We start from the raw sequence: 25467 nt of genomic DNA on the forward strand, positions 1-25467 counted from the left end.
TTATTTAAAGATGGTTTTGAAACCTAATGTTCAGTTAAAAAATGAAAGGTTTGTGGAAATAATCAATAATTGACAACTAGGGTTTGGTAATTCGTAAAATTTAATACTATTAGTTAAATTTACTAATGACAGTAAATGGCAAACATTGTCTATTTAAAATCAAGTAACTACAAATTAATTTGATCAATTTGAATTTATTCAAATTCAACAAATAGGTTGATAGCCCTAGTTTTTGTTGCCAACGCTATCTTTGCACATAAAGAAGAGCAGAATTCTGTGTGATTTAATATTATTCATATTATGTATTGACCTTAGCATAATTTTCATTTACTATCTAGTTCTGTTTTTGTTTCCCTGTAATTTGAAAATATATTTAGCTTTAAAACCAAACAAATCACCATTTTTCTATTGAAATAAACAAGTGTGCATTAAATTTTAAGGAGTTGGACGATAAGTGCATTAAGGAATTTGTTAAAAAGGTGTTTCCCACAACAAAGCAGTTTTTTTTATATAAATTACAACAATTGATAAAACTGGCAGAAAGACAGGATCTTGTGCAGTTAAATTGTTAAAGTAAAATAACTGAGGATGTCTGTAAATGAGGCAGTGTGAGACGAGGCTCTCAGGCTTGTCTCCTGCAGGTTTTACCATAAAGCAACATTTTAACAGCAGGATCTAAGAATAACTGTGTCATGTAAGGAATGCAGCCACACTGGCCTATATAATCCTTAAGAATAGACTGATATGACACAATGCACACTTGAACAGTCTTCTATTTAAGCTCACAGGGCTGGAAAATGAAGAAAATGCTTTACGTTTCAAGACTTATAGGTAAAAAATGATCCACCTGCATTATGAGCTGAAGATCATTTCATTTTAACTTTACAACAAGGCAAAGTTGTTCCTCTGGTGTCACCCTGCTTCAAAAATGTCCCACGTTAGATTGACAAATTACCATAACAAGTTCACCATCACTGGGGAACTGCTGCATTTAGTCATTTTTATTGCCTTTATTTTGTAAAAGGTTTAAGGAGGGTTCAGGTAAATATAAAAGCAAATGCGACTATAGGAAATGAAGCGCGCACACAAGGCTACAGAACAAATAGGCCTGTCTGGCCAACAGTTTGTGGAAGACAGATGACAATGGCCCTTTGATGCTGGGCCCACAGAACACAAACAAAAACTCATCAGATTCATGCGCTCTTACTCATCCATTCTTTCCACATATATATGTGTGCCCATTTTTCTCTGTGTCATCAGGGATTTTGCGGTGGCAGAGATCGATGGGAAAGCAGAGGAAAGAATGGCTCATTTTCCAAAAACAGGGAAGAAAAAATATTTTTTTAAAACTTAAGTTGCAAGCATATTTGTCAAGTATTATCTTTATTCTGATCAGTTCAGTCATAAGCCTGTGTCCACAAATCCTGTTACTGTGACAGTGCAGCCAAGTAAAGCTTGTGTACAAGGCTGGTGGTTGTGTGACAGGAGTTGAAGAAGGAATGGTGACGTGTGAAGTTGAGAGGAAGATAACGGGCTAAGCATAAAGATAGATGCTATGATGCAGTGGTTCTCTGTCTTGGCATCTGCCACAGTTTAAGTTTTTGATGAGTTTTTGTTTGCGACAGATGAAAAACAGCACAATTTAACAGCAGACCCGCCCTATGGCAGTCATCTCTGCTCTGCGTATTTACCACAGCATGAATGGATTCAACTCCAAACCAAATTTCTGATAAAGTCATACTGCAATTAGGGCAATCTATGCTTTTTCTAATTGGCATGAAAGCCTCATTAAGATGAACCGCCCTGCATCAGCATCAGATGAGCATGAAGCTAAAGCATCCCCAAGGCACCGCAAGCTGTGCCATAAGCATTTTCTCTCTGACAGATTATTGTGAAGATCCTGTGTGTTTACAAGCTTGAGGGCTCATGGATGTAAACACAAGAAATCTGGGTTTCAGACTTGGCAAATGATCTAGCTTGTTCTTGATCACGCACAAGAACTTTTGAGCTTTTCTCTTTATGCCAGCACTCATGAACACTGTGACACAGGCCACGGCAGAGAACCACTGCAATATTCATGTGGATGCCGTCACACTGGGTATTGCAAAGAAATGGCAAATGAGGGGGAAGGGGGCACTGACAGACACATACTCTCTCAGCTGCAATTGTTTTTGGTCATTATCTATGACCTTTGAGCATGCTGACTGCAGAACGCAAGGTTATCTTCTCAAATACTTAGAGGAAAAAGAGGTCAGTGTGCACACAGTACATGCAGTGAATACAGCTGAAATTAAAGCCACGAGCGGCTTTGTATGGCCTACAGGCGCTACCCGCCCTTGCCACCCATCCTTGGCGCCCAGGTCTAGGTGCCATTGCCGCTCTCGTCACCCACCTTTGACCCGAACCCACTTGCTGAGCAGCCACTACTCACATCTAACTCCACTCTCTCTTTCTGTAAGGCTAACTGTGCATGTGGCTAAAAGTCCTAGCATTGTGATCAGCATCATTTAACCCTTGTGCTATCTTAGATGACCCAACCCTTGCATTGACATGTTATCCCTACCATGACAAAGGTGGATAAAATTGGAAAGATTTCATGTCATCCATGGACACCAGTGAAGATCACAAATCATTGAAGAAAAAAGGTTCAATGCACTGTCTAGTGGGTCTAGATGACCCAACTCCCAATGGTAAAGTGCCTAGGATAGCTCAAGGGATACTGACTTAGAAAAACCCATTGCTTAAGATGCTAATACTGGTAAGAGCTGCTATAAGTTGATGTAAAATCCACTTTTTTTCAAAATGGCGGCTTTTTTGTTGGTTTTATATCCATAGCAACCATATCATGTTTTGGTCGACTGGGGATAATGAACAGATCGACATGAGTTTCAGACCAATCAGAAAAAGTAAACTTTAGGATTTCCTTAGCAACTGAGGTTTTTTGCTAATCACGCCCACATTCCTCATATGTTCATAGCCAATGTTATATCAATTTGTTCATTTCTAGCTATGGATGCATGCCATTTTTTACAGTATTCCGCTAAAAATGTGCGAGTAATAGGAGAACGCCACTTTTGCAAACTCGACACGAACAGTATTGTCCTTGCAGTCCCTGACTGCAGCTGGCCATTAAAATAATGAAACAAAGCAGATACAAAACAGAAGTTTTTGCGGTTAGGACCAACTATGTCTTTGTTTGTATTTTGTGTTTACACACTGGTCATGTTTTTTGGGCTTATTCCTTTTTTTGAGGTTTTTTTCGTCGTTCTGAAAACAAAATGACTACCTTGACCGCTGCTCTAATAATACTCTAATAGTACTCTAGCTTTAAGAACAGATGTGTTTTTGCCTTTGGACATATATAGAAACTTGTTTTGTATCCTTCTGTCGACGAGAATTCAGTGGAACTCCAATAAAATTCATCACATAAAAAGGTGATTAGTTTTACCTTTTTACTACGGTCTAGATCTTCTCATTCTTGTTGAAATTAAGACAAAATAATCAAAATACCCTGAATTCAATAAAACAATAAAACTTACAAAAACACAGAATGTTGTTGGTTCTACATTATAAAAATGTGTTTTTTGATTACAGCAGAAATCTATTGGGACATTTTTAAATTCTTTGTATCACACTAAGATCGTAAATTCTCCTAATATTCACAGAATGACTTGTCTTAAGACTTTCAGAAGGGTATCTTTTTGAAAGTTTTCTAAAATAACATTGTTTGTTTAGGTTTTTTAAAAGGTTTACTCTTTCATCAGTCCTAATACTTAAAGAATCTCTCAAAACGGAAGTAGCAATGAGGATTATAGGTTAAAAACCCACTTTGATCATCTTTCGATCTATTTTTAAAGCTTTCCCAGCAGTCTTTAAATTATAGTTCTGACATTTTTAGCCAATTTAAAAAAACTGTGTCGCATAGGACATAGTTTCTTTAGAGTGACAGGAGTTCAATTGAAATTCACCTCCGAGTTGTGGGCGGGACCGTTGGCGCAGGGCAACCCCGCTTTTCTCGTCATCGATCTGTTTACACTGTCATAAAAATGTACACAGATCTAGTCGTCTGCAAGTGGATGCATCAGATTGTAGCAAAGCAGGGAGCTTCCGTCCTGCCCATCTATTTTCTACATAACAAATAAGCTCTTTTTCCATAGGCCTTTTTTCATCTGCTCCTGATTCACAACAGATTGACTAAAGGAATACGAAGAGAGACAATTTTAAGCTTAATTTTCGTAATATATGTTGTCCATCATCAGAAAACTGCCACAAAAACATGTTAAAAAGAGCAGGCCTTTGATTTGATATCTAGGTATACATTAACTTCATGTTCATGTAAAGGAGGGTCACTGGATCAGCCAGAAAGAGTAAAGGGAAAGAGCTTTTAAGTTTTATTTCCTCCCCTGCTGTATACCTTGAAGGTTCATAGCATTTATTAATGTCAGCTCTTCATTAATGCTGTTTCCCATAGGGTTAGAGTATATTTGCACATTCAGACCATAAAAAGTAGAATTTGCAACTAATTCTTTAAAGCACATGTTGTAAATTCTACGGACGTTTTCACACTCCAGCATGCAGTTCTTATCTCTGGCAGAAAAAAGCAGAAAGATAAGGGTTTAGAGGGGGAAAAAAGCCCTCCCTTTTGCTGACTGGAGGAAAAATTCCCTGCTGAAGCTCATTTTCTTAAAGACTATCATGTTTCACAAAGTGTCGAAGTAAACAGAAATAGAGTGTGAAGATGCTATTCCTGTGGCTGTTTGGTGACGTGAAAAATGATCTAAAGAGACGACAAACATGCGAGAGCAACACAGCAACAGGAAAAAGAAAAAACAGGAGATGCATGTATTCATTCATTCACCATCAACAAGTCTAGAAAGCATCCGGAAGGTCCAGACAAAGTAAAAGCTGTCATATTAAACTCAGATGAACTCTCACCCCAATGGTGCTCACGGAGCCTCACTCTCTGTTTACAAATGAGTCAATGTGCTGCTCTGATACATTCCTTAACTGCCTGTTTTAATCCCCTTTGATTCAGGGAGAAATGACTTCCTTTGCAGAAGCCCCTAACAAACAGCGCCGCAGACAGATGGGACGGAGACACTCCTGTTGTCTTTGGATCACCGGCTGTTTCACTTTCAAATGGGCTGTGTGCTGTGGGATTAGGGTGCTCACACATATTTGCAAAGGAATGCCATGGAGGTACAAGCTGTGTATCAGGGAACTCATGTAGATCCCACTTTAGAACATGCACACATCCATTACATTTAGAGATTTCTCAGTTTCAAAGTATCATGTGAAGGAGGAAAGTCCACATTTATAGTTTTTGTTTATTCTGTCAATAATTGTGTTCAGAAACATAACGATAAAAGCCTTTTTAGAACGTTGTATTCATTTTGGCACACTGTGCATTTACTTTTTTAATATACCAAGAAAGTGCAAGTCAACAGATATAAAAACAACTATTCAACTTGCATAGTGGATGTTTGCCTCATAAACAATTAAACATGAACAAAAACAAAATGATTCACTAATGAAATTAATAATCAAATAAATAAATTTCACTTAAGATTTTAGGTCATGAAATAAACTTTTCTTTGCAGGTTTTTGCATCATGATGTAAAAAAGGTATTTTTACATCAGCTTGTCTGCAGTAATATAATCAAAGCAAGCTTATTGAACACACATTGTTTTACACTGATGCATAAGTAATTTAAAAAATGTATATATATTTTTTAATAAATAACTGGAAAATATGCAGGTTCAACTAAACTTGTAATCATGACGACAAGACGACAAGCAAACAGGGACCCCACCTTCAGTACTGATTAAACAACAAAGGAGATCAAAAACCCTCCTAATGTCTGCTGGGAAATCTTGATTAAACAAGGTGAGCAGAATCCGGTTAAGTATGCAGTGAAGCACAGAGTAAGCTTCGTTTAAAACATGGGAAATGGGAGCAGAGAGGCATGGAGTTGGAGGCCTGGAGAGGTGCACAACCATTGATATGCAGCAAGTGTGTGCACACAGACAACATCCGAAGGGCCACTACTTCTGCACCGCAGAGAAAATGGAGTCCTTGCATTAGCATTTTCTGCTAATTGTTATTCATTTAGACTGGCTCTATTTCCCAGGGCGTTAAGTCAACACATGAGCTTACTGCATTATATTTTTCAGCATGGATGCACTTCAAAAAAGAAGTTTATACCCACAATAATGGGTAAAAAAAACTGAAAAGCCCACTCAGATGAAATTTCTTTTTTTTTTGTTTGTGTTCTTGTGGCATTTTTCTGATGATATAGGACATGTCTAAAGAAAATACATAATAAAAATTCCATTTCTGAGTATTTCTTCATTCAAATCGTGTGAATCAGGAGCAGACGAAAAGAATGCCTTTGGAAAAAGCTTGTACGTTAGCTATGAGGTAAAAGCTACAATCTACCAGCTCCCTGCTTCGCTCCATTCCGATGCATTTACGTCTAAACAACTAGATCCATGTACGTCTTTGTTTTCCTCCTCTCCAATATTTTTCGCTGTTTTGTTATACCAATAAAAGTATTTAAAATTGATTACAATTGGCGCCGATTTGGCCTTTTTAAATGAGAAAATGTGTAGCTTAATTAATGTGAACAACTCTACAGGATCAGACCACTCTAATGAAAATTCAATGAAATGAACGAGAATATGTTTGTACTTGTGTGAGAATTTCTCAGGAAAGATTTTATCTTGGCAGCTAACTACAAAAAAAGCATGGTGCCTGACTCCACATATGTTTCAACTTCAGATTTTCTTTTGTCAGTAATCACAAAATTAAATTTCTTTAAATAAAACCTTTTATTATTGAGGACTTGAACAAATCATCCCCAACCTATGAGCAGTAACTTTGATAGTTAACATGGCTCCTGACACATTTAGTCAAGTTCTGTTTTTGTCTTTTTATCTCCATCCTGCACAGCTTGCATTCATAATTATCCATGCAATGTCCTGTCACGCTCACAAACATCCATCTGGATCTCACAAGGATTAGTTAATCTTTTATCATGAATCTCTAATGTAAATAAATCTGTTTGTGTGCTTGATTTTTCTTCTGGCTCTGAGGCTTGCAGTCCAATCACGTACAGAATGTATTTCAGTTTCCCTCTGACTCTGAACAAAATAAACTGGATAGAAAGGGGAAAAAAACAGCTGCTTGTGCAAAAGTATGACTACATTTAAGTAAATCCAACATAATTTAAATTTAGATTAAAAAAATAATTTGCGTTTTCTTTAGAAGTTTTTCCTACTGAGAAGGAGGGTCTAAGGGCAGGTATGTCCAGTTTAGCTTAGTCTGTAGTTTAGTTTAGCAATCAGCTATTGTTTTTTATTACTGATCCTATGTTTTTTACATTGACTGAAGCCCATGCCGACAACTGTATTATTATATTGGGCTATATAAATTGGAATTGAAATAATTTACTTTTATGTGGTTTGTTTTCAAATAATCTCTTAAATATACATATTTTTTGTGAAAATGTGTTAGAAATTATTTTATAATTGGTTTCTTAATAGGATAAAATGTACCAAGTAATTCACTAATGTGTATATATTTAAAGACGCCGTTTCCTCCATTTTACATACATTTCCAGAATTTTTTATTTTACAAATTTAAATTTACATTTTGATCATTTTAGTACAATTACACCATTTTTTCAGTTGTTAGTGTGTAAAGTAGTAAGTAACCTTTCACGGAGAAGTTTGTATCTGCATTTTACAACACACAAAGCTTCACTTGTATAGAATTGTGCAAAAAAAAACATTTTGACCGTTACATTATTGAGTAAAATCAGGTTAGTTTTTTAGCTTGACAAAACTAAAAGGTGACAGAATTTTAGAATTAATGAAGAAAAAAACCTTTTACATCTGAAGAGGCTGACAGGTGAGTAAAATGCAAAAAGAGAAATTCCTGCGACAAAACCTTCCAAAGCTGCAGAGGTTTTACCCTGACAAGAGATCAGAGGCGATTGCAGACAGTGTGGGGTTCATACTAAGCTCTCAATCACTAAATGTCACATTCTGGAAGAACTTTAAGAGAAAACAAGGTGAAGAAACCTTAAATTGCGACGTTGAGTCTGAATGAAAGATACCAAAATTAATTCTCAGTCAGACAGCAGAGATGTGGTTCTTTCATCTGTCAGTCATACATCTTCTCCTTTCAGCCCGTCAGGATATAAGTGTGTGACTGCTTGCAATGTGAGGCAACATCCACCAATCAGGAATAAGACGGCGAGCAAAACCCCATGTTGCAGTGATGTACAGGAATAAGAAAGGGTACATGATGCAAAACCTAAATTAGTTTAAGTTAGAAGTCAGTGAGCATGAGTCCCATGATTTTCTCATAATTTCCAAAAGGTCAAAAATAGCTGCAAATATAAAACCAATGCTGTTCAACCTTTGATGATTCTAATGCTCTAAAAAGGCTGAAGTGTCCAATGGTTTTCAGCATAACTGCTGACTGACCGAAGAGTCTGCAGCTTTTATTTGCATTTATATTTTATTCATCCTTTTTCATCACTTACTGAGCCACAGGCAGCTCCTACACAGCTCAGTGGGATTCCTTTTGGTTGAAAATGACAGAGAGGTGGATATCTCACTAACAGGAGAGCTCTTTCAGGTGTCCTGCTGCGGTGACAGAAAAGAAAGAAAGAAGGAAAAAAGCTCATAGCAACATCTAGTGTTCTGTCTGCAGGACTTTAAATCAAATTCCAGCAAAAGTAATGAAGCTTTGCTAACATCTCGTTTCCAGCAGGTAACAACTGAAACTGAACAACTTTTCAATGTCTGAACTGATTGTATTGCAGTCATTGTTGCTGCTGTGTATTGTGCAAAAGGTGTAACACTGAAAAGCCTTTGCTTGAATGCTACTGCGTGAACAAAACTTTTTTAAGCAGAAATCACATTTTTACAACTGTATGATATGCATTTAAATGACATGTATGTGTGACAACACACCGAGCTCTGCAATATGTGGTCAAGCGACCACTACCAATGAAAAGTCTGTGCACGGTTCTGGCTTTCGCATTCAAAACTCGTGGTGAGAATTAAAACCATGGAACTTAAACCAATTAGGGACTCGGATTTGGCACGAATGGATGGTGTCCTTTTTAATTCACAAGCGACAACTGTTTGAAAATTCATCATGGGGGAGAAAATATTAACTGGGGTTCTGGTCCAGTTGGAATGATATGACACAAATGTCTTATATCGGAATAGAGCTGTAAAAGAAAAAGCTTGGAGCAAGATTTACACCGCTTTGACATTTTGCACTAAGCCTCTTCCAACTGTAAGTACTTGTACTACAGTTGTACTTACAGTACAGTAATGTAAGTACATGAACTAATAAACAGTAGAAAAAGAAAAAGCCCCTTCCTGTTTGTCGAGTGTGAACACCATAGGCTAAGCGTGCATTCTAGAATTTGCTCTGTGTTAATGTAGCATAAAGGCTTTAATCTGGTCATGTGTGGAAGATCTACCACAAAAGCAGCCTAAGTAATGCAGAGTTAAGCTGGTTCTCCTGTCTGTTAAAAGATTTTGTCAATATAGTATCCCTTTCTGGGTCTGAGACTGATTTAAATCTAAAGATCAAATTGGCAAATGGGCATGTTTGGACATAAGCCAAAAAATATCCCTTAAAATGACATGTTCGCTCTTGAGAACGATTGCAAAAAAACACAGATGTTCACCGAACATAAACAAGGGCTTTAATTTAAGTTTGTGTGTAACAGACTGCTTGGTACAACAACCAAAGGAGATTAAAATCAACTCTATGCTGCAGGATTGCCACATCAGCTCTAAAAGGCTAAAAATGACCCATTATACAAAGTGATGTGTTAGCTGTCTCCATCAGGAAATGACATGACAGAGTGCACACCTTTGTCTGTGCACCCTCTCTACAGTAGGATACACAACTGGCTATTAAATGTACTCAGAGGTGCAGCTGATTCAGTCACACCAGCCTACGCACAGACATGGGGGAGGCTCAGAGTCTGAAGCCTGACCAGTGAAATTCGAGTCATTAATGACTCACAGCAATCTGCAAAAGAACACACAACTGATGTGAATTAACACACCCGCAAGAGGGAAGACACCTGCTGGACACGAGTGATCGCTGCACAAACCGTGACCTATGCGGAAAAAAAGGCTTTTTTTAAATGATCAGGAATGATGCTAACAACCCCAAAGCTATAAAAATGAGAATTTTCTCAAATTGGTCCCAAACAAAGCCATCAGCTACATCCACATGAAAGTCAACCTGTCTAAACTGAAACAAAAATGTGTTCTGTGTGAACTTCTTGTACGAGGCTCCATATGAACAACTGCTGTCGCCCCTGGCTGTGTATCAAATCACAAACAAAAGTTATGGCTGGTGCCTCCTCTGTCAGCCCAGCTTGGCAGGAGACAAGGCCACAACGGAGGTGGAGAAGAGAAGGAGCTAAAGGAGGGAAAGCGGATGATTAGTGGCTGCTCTTCCTGCGCCTTGAGCTCATAAAATGAAGCTGTTTCAGATACTCTTGATTTTTTACTAAAAAACTTCCTGTAAGTACTCAGTACTGTTCAGACACAGTGTTTTTACCATTTTAGGTGCTTAATGACATAGTAAAAAATTACGTTACCACTGCAGAAAACACATATTCTGCACGTGTTGTTGTTTTTTTACCGCTGTATAGCGCAGTGTGATAAATGAGAAGAGATACTACATTTGTCACCTGCTGAAGCTTGCAGCTCCAAGTTGGAGCTCTTTACTGGAACAGAGAAAAAAGATTCAACAATAATTTTTACAATGCTTTGTCAGACAGGTGACTAAAATTGTTGAAACCAAATTACAGAGTCCCATAAACATGTGGACGTCTCATTAAAACTCAGACCTCTGCGTGGGAAATAGATATCTTTGTTAGCCAGGTGCTCCAAGGTAAACCTTTGTTGTCTGAAACTTGTCTTGTTCACCCCAGCAGATAAAAATACATCTACTGGAATGACAAAAAGAGATCATACGGACCTGCTGTCTCCGCTGGCTGCACCTGCTGGAATTTGCACCATTATTTTCCCCTTTACATGACTTTGAAGTTGCACAAGATGTCATAGAACTACATTTTTGCTACAGCCACAGGAACATATAAGAGAAAATTCCTCCTTTCTAATATTTACAAAAACATTTTATTTAAATGTTTTTTTTCTTATTGGTCAGATCATTTTGTCACCCAGAATTCAGGAGGTTTTTCCCACAACAGTGTCCCCAAGGGAAAGGAAGTTATATTACACTACAAATCAAATTCCGGTAGCATAATCTCTGACTTCTTTGACTCCCATCCATTTGTATGCTTTATCAAGAAATGTCAACTGAACTGGAGTTTGCAAACATGCTTCTGTCCTGGAGTCCAAGAATTCACTGTCTGATCTGAAAGTCAGCCGACAGCTGCTCTCTGTGGCTTACAGGCTGCTCTCAGGAGGCCCTGCTAATTTCTCTGCATCATTAGATGCCTCCTCTGAGAGACCTCCACAGCTTGGCCTTCCAGGCTGCCCGCAAGAGTGGCCCTATCTGCCATTGGGACATCACCCTGGAGTGATCTGCTCATCTTTGTCTATTTATATTCTGCACAAAATTAGCAGCTTGTCCCCACAAAGAGGCGATAAATATGCTGCCATGGTGCACACATCTGAAAACTGTCCAGGGATAAGAAAAAATACTGAAAAAACCGAGGATGTTATCTTCCAAAAGTTAGAGGTAACTCAATTTGAAGGTGCTTCTGGGTCTACAGATAAAGAAACACTGTCAAATGGGAGCTCCTGTGTCTTAATAGGCATTGCTTTCATAAAATACCAGCGTTGTGTATGACATATGCAATACATTGCATGTAAAACATATTACTTCTTGGCCACGATTTTAAGTGAACAGATTTCAGAGTGCGTGCCTCGCTCGTGTCCTAAGGCTTCTGGTTCATCAGCTACTTGGCATTTAGAAACATGCAGGTCTGTTGCAAGAACCAAATTAACCATGTAATCTGCATATGTCTGTGAGTGCAGACTTGTGTGTGTTTACCACGCAGCAACAACACTGTGACATCTCCAGAGTTCAGTTGGGCTCTCATTCAAACTACAGCAGACTGTTAATGTGGCCTAAAAACTGCAGTGTGTGTTTGTTTAACCAGGATGAGATTTATGCAGGGTTTTTTTGTATCACTTGTATGTCCACATAAAACCTGCAGTTACACTGAAAATCCTGACACACTTTTCTTTGAATGACCATTGTTCATAGAAACCCAGTTGGAACACATTCAGGTCAAACTTTTGTGGTGGAATGGGAATTTTATTTGCATGTGTGTGAGTCTCTCCTGATTGCATGTGTGTTTGTGTACATGTATGGTACAGTTTAGGCCCGCAGCAGAGGCCATAATCCCCTCACAGCCATGCTTTAGGAAAAGATTATAAATGTGGCGGGAGCAGTTTGTCACTTTAGTTTACTGCTATTGCCCTGCACGCAAACGCAAACACGCTGTGGGTAAACTTTAGCCTGAAGACTCTATAATGCAAAGAGCAGTCCATTTATGCAGATTAGGCACAAAGAGGTGCAGAATGCAAATGTGGAGAAGGGAGACAGTAGGTGGAGGGAGATTTCCTACAAGAATGCAACTTAGAAATAAGAGGAAAGACACTTAGATAAATGGGATTGAAATTAAGAAAATTATGATGTTTAGCAAGCTAAACAAAGAATCCAGGATAATTGAAGTGGATCTCTTTCTATATAATTTCTTTATTACACTGCAAAAATACACCCATTAGTAATATTTCAAAAATCCACAATATTTGGAAAATCTTATTCAAATAACCAAAATAATCTGCCAGTAGGGAAGGAAAAATGGTGTTGGTGACAAGAATTCTTATTTAAAAAAATATGAATTCTTATTCTTATTTTTTAGAAATACTAAAAAAAATATTTTTTACAAACAACAATCATTTTGATGTAGAAAAACATTTTCTTGCAAACCAGAAAATAATACATTTTTTATACAATGGTCTTTTTACTTTTTTAAGATTCAGTTTTTGCAGTGTGGAACATTCTGTCCTTCTTTTCTTACAGATTTACATTACTTTTCTGGTGCAGCTTCAGACCACATTTGTTATCTGGGAGTGACTGTACAGCCGTTTGGCCTTTAATTTAAGGATGTCGCTAATTTAACCAGACTGAAAACCATCACGTGTCATCATACAAGAGTAGAAAACTCTGAGCTCTTAATGCTGTTCTTCATTCAAAGTCCATTTTTTGTTGTCTAGTTGTTATGGTTGGGATTTATTAAGAAATCGTTAATATCACCTTGCTTTGCTTAGATCTGTGCATTTTTCAGAGCATCCATGTTTGACTTCAGTCACTAAGTGCGCCCATGTGTGCCATGACTGCAAATCTGCTTTTCCTCAGTGAATCACACTTGGGAACAGCATGGCCATGCCACTGTGATGCTGACCACAACACGAACTGAAAGTATTTCTTAAATGAGCTAATCTGGCAACAGGCTTTAAATGACTGTCTAATAAGCAGACTGAATGTACAAATGGCTATTTTTACATGTAGCTGGTGGATGTTGTGACACAAGACTCAACTGTTCGCACTGAGGACATTACTGAGCCACAGGGAGAAAGACAAGCATCAAGAAAGACAGACAGGGAAGAGGAAGAAAGCAGGAGGAGAGAAGATCGATGCAAAGCTCGCCACCTCTCTTGACTGCCTTCATCACTATCCTTCATCGCCCAGCTCATTCGTGAAAGCAGCAAGCTGCTGTTCAAGGCTCTACTGTCATTTTTTTTCTTCATATTTGTAAATGACATTCTACTCATAAAAACCCTCATATATTTCTTTGACTTTTAAGGATAATTAGTTTAATGGAACAGAAAAATGTATTTCCACAATGACAGAATATAATAAAAAAAGACTTAACACTAAGCATACGCCTGACGGTTCCCAGCAGGAGACCTTCTTTCAATCTCGCCTTTTCTCTATTTATTTCAGTGTTTCCAGCTGTTTTAACCACTTCCAAATACTATTTTTACTTGACGGTTTTTCTTTCTTCTTATTGATCAATCTGCTTTGCTAAAATATGAAGTAATCAAAACAGTTTTACAATTTGGAACAAAATAAATCCATAAGAAGCCTCAACTACACAGATACTAGCATCGCTGACTCCATTTCAGTGCCTCTCCCTCTCATTCATTCACTTTCCTCCTCACATTTCTCTCATTTTCTTGCCCACTTTTCCTAATTTGTCTTCCCTTTTAATCAGCCCCCCACGAAAATCTAATTTTTCCACCCTCAGCCTCCCTTCACTTCCAAGTCCCCCATCCTTCAATCACCCAAAATGCCTCTCAAATGTGTTGCACCCATTCATTCTTCTGTCATCCCTGCTGTGGGTATGTTACAACACTAACCTGCCCTTCTGGCATGCGGAGCAGAGCCAAGCTTTGTCCTTCTTGCTGTAGGTGCAGCAGGTCTTGCAGACGTTGTACTGGCAGTCCAGGCACTGGCGCTTCGGGTTGAGCAGAAAGGTGAAAGGAGCGCAGCAGCGGATGCAGCAGTGCTCGTTGAAACGCTGCTGCTTGGAGAGGATGGAGCATCTGCTGCCTTCCTCTGCCAGTTCCTGCTTCATTTCACTGCCAGAGAGAGAGAGAGAGAGAGAGGGAGAGAGGGGAGGGGGAAGGGGGAGGAAAAGAGAAAAGGTCGGTGAGCGCCTGGTTGGTTGTCAAGTGAAAGCTGCACAAGAGACAATGCCGAATAATTACAGGAGCTCTGGAAAATGACAACCTCAAAGGGGAGCAGGATATAGAAACAGTATAGATTGACGGGTGGAGGGGTAACATTTTGGATGAAAACATCTTCTCCCTTCCCATGCCTCCCCCACTCTCACAACGAATTGAACCTGATGGCTGGCATTTCGGTACGGGAGGACCTGTCATGCCTTGTTTGCCTGTATCAGTCACAACACAGCTGAGGCAAGCCTCAGTCTGCTGCCTCCAATAATTCAACTCTGTTATTCCTTAATTAAAGTGTTTTGACAGAAAATAGGCATAAATAGCATTTAAGTTCTGGTTCATTCACAGGATGGAACACAGAGAGAAAAACTAGCATCCTCACTGTCAAGGATCCTGCAAACACATAGGAAACTTTTAGACATCGGTCCAATTCATAAAAGCTTCAAGCCAAAAAAGAGAAGGAGTGTGACTGTGAATGCCATTAGATTAGATTAGATTAGATTAAATTAGATTAGATGACTTTATTAATCCCACAATGGGGAAATTCATTTATCTGTGGCAGCAACAATGACATTCAGAAATAACATCAAAAAAGGACATCAAAAATGACATTCATATTGAATAAATAAATAAATATTAAATAAATACAGCTGCGAAAGTGTAAAAAACATGTGATCCACTGCAAACACGTGATCAACTGTAAAAAACATGTAAAACTTTTTTTTTTTAAATACAAAAATAAGTAACTAATAAAGTACACACCAAAACCGTTCAGGAACAATAACAATTTGGAAACAGCAACAACTGCAACTAAAGTAAATGAATAAATGAGTGAAAGAAAGAAAAAACACCCCTGGGACCGTGGAGTGTCACTGTAACACGGTGTTGTACAGTCTGATTGCTGTTGGGAGCCATATTGGTATACTTGAAAGCCATATTGCTTTCTTTAACTTTTCACAATTACTTGATCAAACTCTCCTAAGGTATGTGTGTAACATTAAAGTTCAGATCACTGAAGAAGAAAAACCATCTGTACTTACTGTGATTCATGAGTCTATATATTGGTTCTGCAGTCCTTTTTCAAAACCCTTCTTCAACTAGAAGCCAGCCAGAGTCTTTGATTGTCAGCTTGATGTACAAAAACAGTGAAGTGCAGACAGCGGCTCCTTCTTTGGGATCATGCATAATCACACAATTGACAGGTGCAAGGTAAACACGCTTCAAGACCGGAGGATAAAAAAACAAACAAGGGGATCCAGACAGTTCAGAAGCAGCGGGTCCTGAAGGACACAATTGGCTTCCTGAGTGTGAAGTGAGACTTATTTTACTGTAAAAACGAGGGGAAAGGAAAGGTAGGCAGCCGAGGAGGCTGCAGCACAAAAGGTGAAGTGTTTAATAATGTTTTTTTTTACACTTGACAGCTGTGCTCCTTACTCAGTGAAATAAAATCCTAAACAGGAAGCCAATTTTTCATCCAATAACATGATGTTTCAAGCTACAAAAAAAAAAAAACATGCTTATTTGTCAAAGTTGAGATATGAGCCTCACTTAATGGACTGTCTAATTTCAAGAAAATGACACATTCTGTGTTTAAGCACCATGTCTCCTTCCATTAATGCCAATAGGAACAGATTCTTAAGAGTCACTGACGTATCAGTGTCTGAGCAACTGAATGCTAAATGTCACTTCAACAGATTGATGAGGTTGTGGGTCTTCTCTCCAAAGCATAGCAGACAGGAAATGATAAACAGAGCTTGTTTACTAAATCAGCAGATTTATCTGTCTTCTGTCAGCATCATCCCTTTCCTTTTGCCACATGTGGCAAAAACAACTAAAATGGTCATAATACCTACATTTCATTGAGCCTGAAAGCAAACATTAAAAACACTACTCACAAGAAGTCTACAATATTTAGATGAGCTTCTCCTATTTGGTCTGAATTTTAATTAAATAAATAAAAGTTCCTTTTAATGTTACTAATAATGAATGAGATGAAACCCCGTTTTCATTAGTTGAATCTATTACCCCCATAATTAGGACAATAATGAAGATGACCCCAAATAACAAAAATGGACCATATCATTTGTGGGTATTTCTACTATTTACTACAATGGCGCTTTGACAGTCTCGTGCTCCTCACTAGCCTCATGATGTTGTTCTGAGGCAATGTGTTCAACGGGGTACCATCCTCCAGTCTCTGCTTCAGCTGGTCCCAGACTTGCCCTATGGCGTTCAGGTCAGGGTACATTGCTGGCCAAACCATATGAGAAACTCCCACTTCCTGAAGTGGAGCTGTGACAATTCTGGATTGATGTGGTTTTGTGTCTTGATGGAAATCTGCTGGAGACACTTTGAGACACACCAAGCCAAGTTCACCTGCAACATCTGACTGCTTACTGCCAACCCAAAGGTGATCTATGGCCAGGTGGCGCTGCCTGTCCGTTAAACATCTTTATGTGTTCATGGCTGTTTGAATGATTAACTTTAACAGCAATATCGGGCCCCTTGCACAGTGCGCAAGAGTTCAGGGAGGTAGAAAAAAGGGAAAATCCATAAGACACACCTGCATTTCACATACTTTACCCTTACTTACCTCTACTTGTTGTTTACATGTTTGCTACAAGCTGTTACCTGGAGTATGCATGTGAGAAGAAATGTGCATGAACATTTCCGGCCAGTGGTTTAACGAAGGGTATACAGTCTTGATATTTTCTGCAGACCACCTATGGGCCCTTTACACATTTGTTTATTTTTTTGCTCACTGTCCACCCCAAAGGGCAGTTATGACTAAGGCTTAAGCCACCAAAACCAACACAACCTCTGTCTATCTGCTTATATTTGTAGCTACAGATCACAGTTTTATTTCTAAATAATAAATAGAATAAATAGATTGCAGCTCATTTGTTAAAAATCCTAGTTATTTTAATATCAAATCCTCCCCAAGCTTCTGAGGAACCCTTAAGAAAAAGAGGTGTGATAATATCATCTGTAAATCAGTGTTTTAACCAGCAAAGCAGCTATTTGAAGGCTTGATGCTCTCATAAATTATGTGTTTGGGTTTTTTCTCTGTGTGATTTGTGCTGACCCACCCAGGCGCTGTTGGCACAGACTTTGATAAATAAGGACTACTTTTTCCATTTCTATCACAAAGCAATCGTCAACAGAACATGCTGTACATTTTATTCTAAATAACGCCCAACGGCAGGTTGAGATCTGCAACACATTTCGCCATGTTTACACCACCAACCATCGGCTGCCGTCAGGTGCGAATGGAAGCAGAGATGCAGAGATCGAGATGTTGCTTCTGGCAAGGTGTGAAGGGGAGTTCGACATTAGCAGGCGATGAGTAAATTATTTAGGCTGCCCCTCCACAGGAAGCCAGGCCACAATGTTCAGGGTTTTCACTGAGCCACAGTCACACACCTAAAGATATGTACAATATATGCTAAAATGATTGATACTGGCAATTTTTCATTACAAAAAACATAAAAAAATACAACTGCATGTAGTCTTATATGAAACACACCAAATGTAAAACAAGAAGATGTTTAAAAGGGCTGATTTTTTTTCTTCATTACTTTACAAGATTGATGACTCACTGGATAACGGAGCAGCATGTTGTGAGTGCAGCCTGCTGTAAATTTCCGTTGCACAATACAGAAAACCCATTGGTGGCATTTCAATCTGAAGTTATCAACCCTGTTCCTCAAGCATAGCCTTCACCAGGAAACTGATTGCTTTTTCCCTGCATCATTACAGGAAGCATATTAACAGCAAAACAGTCTCGTTTAGTGTCATGTGAGAGTGCGTGGTGGTGGGGGGTGATGGACAGGTGCAGATGTGAAGGCACTAGATGTTAGAAAATTAAAAAAATTCTCGCTTTTAAATCTAAACACAAAAAAATGGTAAATTACTACCCATAAAATATGCAAACCTTACACAGACATCCAAAACAAACAAACACTTTAGTTTTTTTCTTTCTTGATTGGCATCTTTTTGTGAAATTCCATCATTTTTTGTCCTAATTCAGTCTTGATGTGAATTTAACTAAAAGAGCAGGCACAGCCTGGCTCACTTTGTCTAACTAGGCAGTCAAACACAAACATATATATTCAAAGATGGAGTTTGACACGCTTGTTTGATCCTCTTTGTGAACTCATACCTCTATTACTGAGACATGAAAACTTGCTTTTATTCTTAATTTTCTGACTGCAGGCACATCCAGGCATCAGCAATCATTTTCATCAAAATGCTGATTGCTCCCTTGAAGAATGTGTCCTTTTAAAAACCACAGAAGGTCTATTCAAAATTTAATTATCACAAAATCCTGTAGAAACTCATCTTAACTTGAACAGGAAAAGTGCAAAAAAGAAAACAAACTGCAAGGTTGTTACATGAAAAGAAGATTAGAAATCATTCAAACTCATGAACACTGAAAACCACAGTAAATAAGATAAATGAAATTGAAAACTCTTCATTACAATCTGGATGTGTCTTTTAAAAAATAAACTTGCAATAAATTCTTTTTTTTCTTTTGGCAAAAGAAACAAAATACCTATTAACAGATTCGGTAGTTGTAAATTGCAATGCAACGTAACGTAATGCAACGTAATGTAATGCAACGCAACGTAATGCAACATAATGTAATGCAAGATAATTTAATGCAACCTAACATTATGCAACATAACATAATGCAACTAAACATCATGCAACGTAGCGTAATGCAACGTAACGTAATGCAACTTGACGTAATGCAAAGTGACGTAATGCAACGTAATGTAATACAACGTAACGTAATGCAACGTGATGTAATGCAACGTAATGTAATGCAACGTAACGTAATGCAACGTAATGTAATGCAACATAATGTAATGCAACATAATGTAATGCAACGTAACGCAAACAACGTAATGTACTGCAACGTAACGTACTGCAACGTAACGTAATGCAACCTAACATTATGCAACGTAACGTAATGCAACGAAACATAAACAACGCAACGTAAACAACGTAACGTAAACAAAGTAACGTAAACAACGTAACGTAAACAATGTAACGTAAACATCGTAAAATAAACAACATAACGTAATGTAACACAATGTAATGCAACGTAACATAATGCAACGTAACATAATGCAACGTAACATAATGCAACGTAACATAACGAACTGCTCTTCTGCCTGAGCTAAACTGCCGCCAAAACAATGGCTATATTTTGAAAAAAAAGAGCAATGACTTAAAAGAAAATATAAACCATTTTAGCTATCAATAACTAAGAATGTCATGACAAAAACGTTAAAAACTAAAAATTTACTAGTCATTTTGGTGTACTCAGTGAATGATTAATGAATCAATCAATGAATTTATTAGCCATTTTTAATAGTTAAATCCCACCGGAACAACAAATGTTTACAGACGTTTACAGAAAAATGAATAGTGCCACAAAAAGTGCCAACATATCCCAAACAACCATATGTACATTGTATTTCTGCCAAAAGCAATCAAGACTTTGAAAGTTTTAAAGACAGCAGGTAATTCTATGACACATTTAATTTGTTTATTCGTCATAGGGCTACCTCTTCATACACAAAAGTGTTCAAAGTGCAGTTTTTTTCTTAAGTTTTCCAAAAGCTGATTCTGCATATATGAATCAAGTGTTTGGAGAGTTCAGAGAAATGCCAAAAGTGTCATGACTCCAGCCTTTTTTAATGTCACGATGATTAACTCTAGCAGCTCCAGATTAATTTAAAAAGTTCTGCAGGGGTGGAGTTGAAAGATTCTAAATCTTGAATGAGAATCTATTGATTATGGAGGTTAGCCTCTGCAGCATAAATGTTGACAGTGTTGTGAATTTGAGAGGGAAACAGAAGACACCCACTGAATACTGATTTACTTCATATTGCAGTTGTGCCCTGCTTCCCCTCTTCCCTCTCTCCTCTTCCTCCATCTATTAAGATAGTTATGTTCCTCTCATCTCTCTCTGACGTTCTCCCTGTGTCTGATTAAAAACAAAGAGGTTTAAGGATATGCTGCCGATTGATGTTATGGCTGGAATTATAATACAAAAAATGGCCCTTTGCAACTTTACAAAAAAAAAACAGAACAGCTTTTTTCTGTATGATATTTTACTGTCAATCCCTTCTTAGATTTGAAAATCAGGATTTTGTCAACTGGAAAACAAGCACACCACAGAGAATCTGTGATTCATCAGCCTGGCTGCTACATAGCAAAACCAAGTTTCTGCTAATTCGGTGCAAAAAAGGAATTAGAAACAAATTGTGTAATCATAACTCAAACACAGAAAAAAAGGAAAATGCTCAATCTTTAAACAGCCTTTTGACAAATCAAACAGTTCCTCCTCACAGTCAGCAATCAGAGTTTCATTAAGTTAACCTGTAATGTGCAGTGATCTCAAAAATTAACTTCTCTTTCCTACATGCAGATTATTGGCTGAGCCAAGTCATTTAGCTGTTCCTTGGACATTCAATCATTTGAAGCAGAAATTCGCTTTCAGGCGAAGAGTGTGGGGCATTAAAATCTGAGGGTGCTTAAATTGAACCGGGTGTCAATATCATGCAGGGAGTTGTTAAAAGTAATTCACAGCGCATAGATTTTATAGTAGGAGAATGCATTTAGCAACATAAAACGAGAACAGAACATTTTATCGACTGCAGAAATACTGACACTTTTACCACACGTAAAATAGAGACGCTGCAGCTACAAAGGAAAAAGTCTGCGTTTCAGCAAAGTTAGGGAAGACCTTTGTTGTTTTTTATCTGATGTAATTATTGCTGTGCAGGATTGCCGCACAGTTGATTGGACCACCACATCTAATGTTTGAGTCTTTGATCAGCACCTCCATTCCACTGTTCCCCAGCTCTGGAGCAGAGGGATGGTCGAGCACACTAAGCTCTACAGGGCATTTGTGTGCACGCTGCATTCAGGAAAGATGTGCTCGTGTGTGAGCTCGTATTGATCTTTTCATTTCAAGTGTACAGTAGCTAATAGCATTTGGTAAGTGTGAATCGATCCAGGGTTTTTCAAGTGCTTAATAAGCATTTGATTGAAAGAGGATAACCTGTGATAACATTGGTCTCCCTTTATCTTTCTTTGCATGGCTTAGTGTTTTATTGTGTCCATATTGAGAGGAAATACATCAGTTTCAACTTTCACCTCAGAGAATTATTTGCAGATGTTGTAATTTTGGACATAATGATGGGAACAGCTTTTCTTGTGTAAATAACCTGACATGCTCACATTTTTTAGAGGTTGAGAGCATCGTGAAGGTGTGAAGACGCTGTTGGCGAGGATGAAAATGCAAAGATTCCTTTAATCTGAAAGGACATTCACAGCAAAATATGAAAGCAATAAACATATTTTAAGAGAAAAAAATATTTTTTTAAAAACAGCCTAAAAGCATTAAAAGCCAAACGATAAAGTAACTGCCAAATTAGCTTTTTGGGAGAGTGATTAACCGTCATAATAATTGGCTTTTAAGAGAAAAATCTTCCTCCGAGTTTATGTTATGAGATGTAGGAGGTTATGGTTTGGGATTATTTACTTGCCCCCAAAGGACTTGGATTAAGCCCTTGGTCTGAATCAGAACTTTTTTTTTTTTTTTTACCAGGAAATACATTCTGAATTTATAAACATCACCTTAGAAAATAAAAAAAATGAATGAAGCCAAAATTCTATTACCACATCTTTCTAGTATTTAGAGCTGATACACATAAATATGTAAGCCTTAAAACATTTCACATCCTAAATTTCTTTTTGATGTAAATGTTTTTTTCAAGGCTTTTATCTGGATGTTTGCAAATGTAAAAAAAAAATATTAAAATGAGCAATTTTAAGGGAGTCTCATGGTTTTGTTGTTACAAATTATGAATGGATGGAGCATGAGATGATTGCTACAACATCTGCAGTAAAACTAGAGCTGAATTGGAAGACGAGGCTCTCACTTTACCAATAAACTGACTGTGCTTACCTCCGGTTCAGCCATAAACTGTTGGTTGTAAATAAACAGATAAGATCGTAGATACAGTTGTGGAGGAAAATCTCCTTCCTCTACAGGTAGCTACAGTCTCCTTCAGAGATGGGGTTCAACTCTCGGTTATCAGGAAGGAGCTCAAGTAAATTTGCTATTTTTACACTTTGAGAAGAGTCAACAGAGGTAAAGTGAGGATATCTATTTTCAAACTGGTCTGGGGTCGCCTCAGTATTGACAGTGGAGACAGGGGGGGATGGATGGATGTACCAACAGTGGAAGAACATCAGCAATAGATCAGCCAATTAGGAACTAAAAAAAATGGTTTATTGTATTTTTCTGGCATCAAGCCTCCTGATCATAAATCTTCAACTTAAAGTATTCTATGTTAATTTACGCCACAGTCATACATAATTCTGTTCATCTATGATGACCTTGGTGGGGCGCATTCATTCACTTAATAACAAAAGAGGAACCACAGCAGTACTGCTTCTTCTGTCTGCCTCTCATCTGTATTGTGTATTATAAGAGGCGCACTGGTGGATTTTAATGCAGAATATGACTTGCCTTCCTTTTAGATCACCTGTCTATCATCCTGCAGACAGGGAATGAGAGGCTCAAGGTGAAGCAGTGCAGCAGGAAGGATGTGCTACTTCCTTGCTTTCCCCCTACACTCCAGACTTTTTTTTAACAGAGTGAAGCTGCAGAAAGCTACTAAACACTCCTGAAAGATCTACTCTAATGAAAATCATGTTTTTGGTGTTATTAACATGTTTTTGAAGCATTTTTCTCATGATGAAGGACATACATCAACAAAATTGAGCTTAACATTGGATTTCTAGGTCATTTTTAATCAAAATGTTGTACATCAGGAGCAGAAAAAAAAACTTTAGATGTGACGTAGAAGCTACTACAGCAAGCCACAAGCTCCCTTGTCATACAGAATTATGTATGACTGTGGTGTGAATTGTAAAAATGTAAAGGCTTATAGCTTCAATATTGCTTGCAATTTTTGTTAATGTTAGCTTGGGGTTGTAAGGGGCTGTAAGCTATCGGGAGAACATGTAAACAGATGTATGATGGGAAGTAGGGGAGGACTTACCCTGCACCAACGGTCCCGCCCACTTCTCAGAAGGGAATTTCTAATGAACTCCTGCAGAGACTATGTCCTAGAAAACAGCCCAGGTTATTTGATTTTGGCTAAAAAAAGCAAAATTACAAAAAATAGACCACTGGAAACGCTTATAAAATAGATCAAATAGACCGGAGTGAGAATTTAAATGTTTCAGAGCAGTTCCGTTTATTCGAGGTTCTAACATCTATAACATTCATGGAAATCAAAGATTTGAAGTGAAGAGATTAGGAAACCCCAAAAAAATCCAACATTATGGAACAGAAATGTAATCATACTTGTATGTTTCAAACAGAGCTCCCTTCCCCACTGCTCCACTTGTACTAGGATTGTTAATATTGAACCTGCCAAAAACTTTTGATGTCGAGTTTATCCAGAGCTTTACTGCAAAGTTGGAACAAGTATTGATGGCTGCGTGCAGGAGAAGAATCAATTACACACAGTTTATGTACAGATTGTCAAGCAAGCATTGTCTTAAAACTCAATTTTACCCATTTCCTTTTCACTTCTGACTTCCATCTTCATTTCTTTCCTCTATTTATGCCTTCCAATGTCAGCAACACTTATTTTCTTAAGTGCTTGCCAGTTTTTTCCTGCCCCTGAGAGGTTTATGCATTTGAAATTTCAGCACCATCATTCCAGGCCTCTAGGAATCAACATTACACACTCCATCTATGGCTTACTTCCCACTGAGTTTCACACATCAGCAGCCTTCAGTCTCCAAATCCTTCCCTATCCTCTCTCGTCTTTTCCTCTCTGCAAGCCTACGACTGGAATGAAGCCTCTGGGCAGTGGGGACTTCGTTTTGAGTCAACTTTGGCTGGCAGCGATTATCCAGCAGGCGAGTAATGAGCCCTCACAATGGGAAACAATCCAAGCCAAATGTGTGCTTGGCTGATAACTTTTCCAATCAGAAACCTCTGCCTGCCCGCTGCTACATTAGAGACGGAAAGACAGAGAAAGTTCAGGCAACACATTATTTTGTCTCAATTTTGAAGTAATACAGCCTGATCTGTGTGCAGACACGGAAAAACACAATTTTCCTTTTTGACAGAACTGACTCAATCTTTAATTTACTTGTTTACTTTTATGAAGTATATGTGTTAAGGGAAGCCTTTATTTATCACATTCACCATTTTCCAATTAAAGAATAGGAAACTTTTTTTTTTGTTAAAAAATTGAGAGGGTAAAAAATACAGTAAGGTTTTAATTAAAAGAGACCTGTTGGCATTTTGGCTCGTGTACCCGGCAATCCTGCAATTATCTTAAATACTTAAAAAGACAGTTTTTGAATTCACAAAAGAGAGAAATTAAATGAATCCAATTTCTTTTGCACAAAATGGGTTAAAAGTTCGTCGTGGTAATTTTTTAATTTTCGGTGTATGGGTTTCAAAGAGGCACTCACCCCTACTGCCTTAACCCTTGTGCTATCCTATGACCCCACACTTACATTGACGTGTTATCCCTACCATGACAAAGGTGGATAAAGGTGAAGAGGATTTCATGTAATCCATGGACACCAGTTAGGTTCACAAATCATTGAAGAAAAAAGGTTCAGCGCACTGTCTAATGGGTCTAG

The 25467-nt window shown here is 38.0% G+C and overlaps 1 protein-coding gene across 3 annotated transcripts in view; it reads right to left on the minus strand.

Annotated features, from left to right (window-relative positions):
- The window catches only part of myrip (myosin VIIA and Rab interacting protein), a 112365-nt gene that overhangs the window by 40820 nt on the left and 46078 nt on the right, over nt 1-25467 (minus strand). For all 3 annotated transcript variants that reach the window (XM_011488854.3, XM_011488853.3, XM_011488855.3), the window contains exon 3: nt 14449-14670. In XM_011488854.3, the coding sequence (XP_011487156.2) occupies nt 14449-14670 (222 nt within the window). The remainder of the gene's footprint in view (nt 1-14448; nt 14671-25467) is intronic.

This window comes from Oryzias latipes, chromosome 20, assembly GCF_002234675.1.
Source record: "Oryzias latipes chromosome 20, ASM223467v1".
NCBI lineage: Eukaryota > Metazoa > Chordata > Actinopteri > Beloniformes > Adrianichthyidae > Oryzias > Oryzias latipes.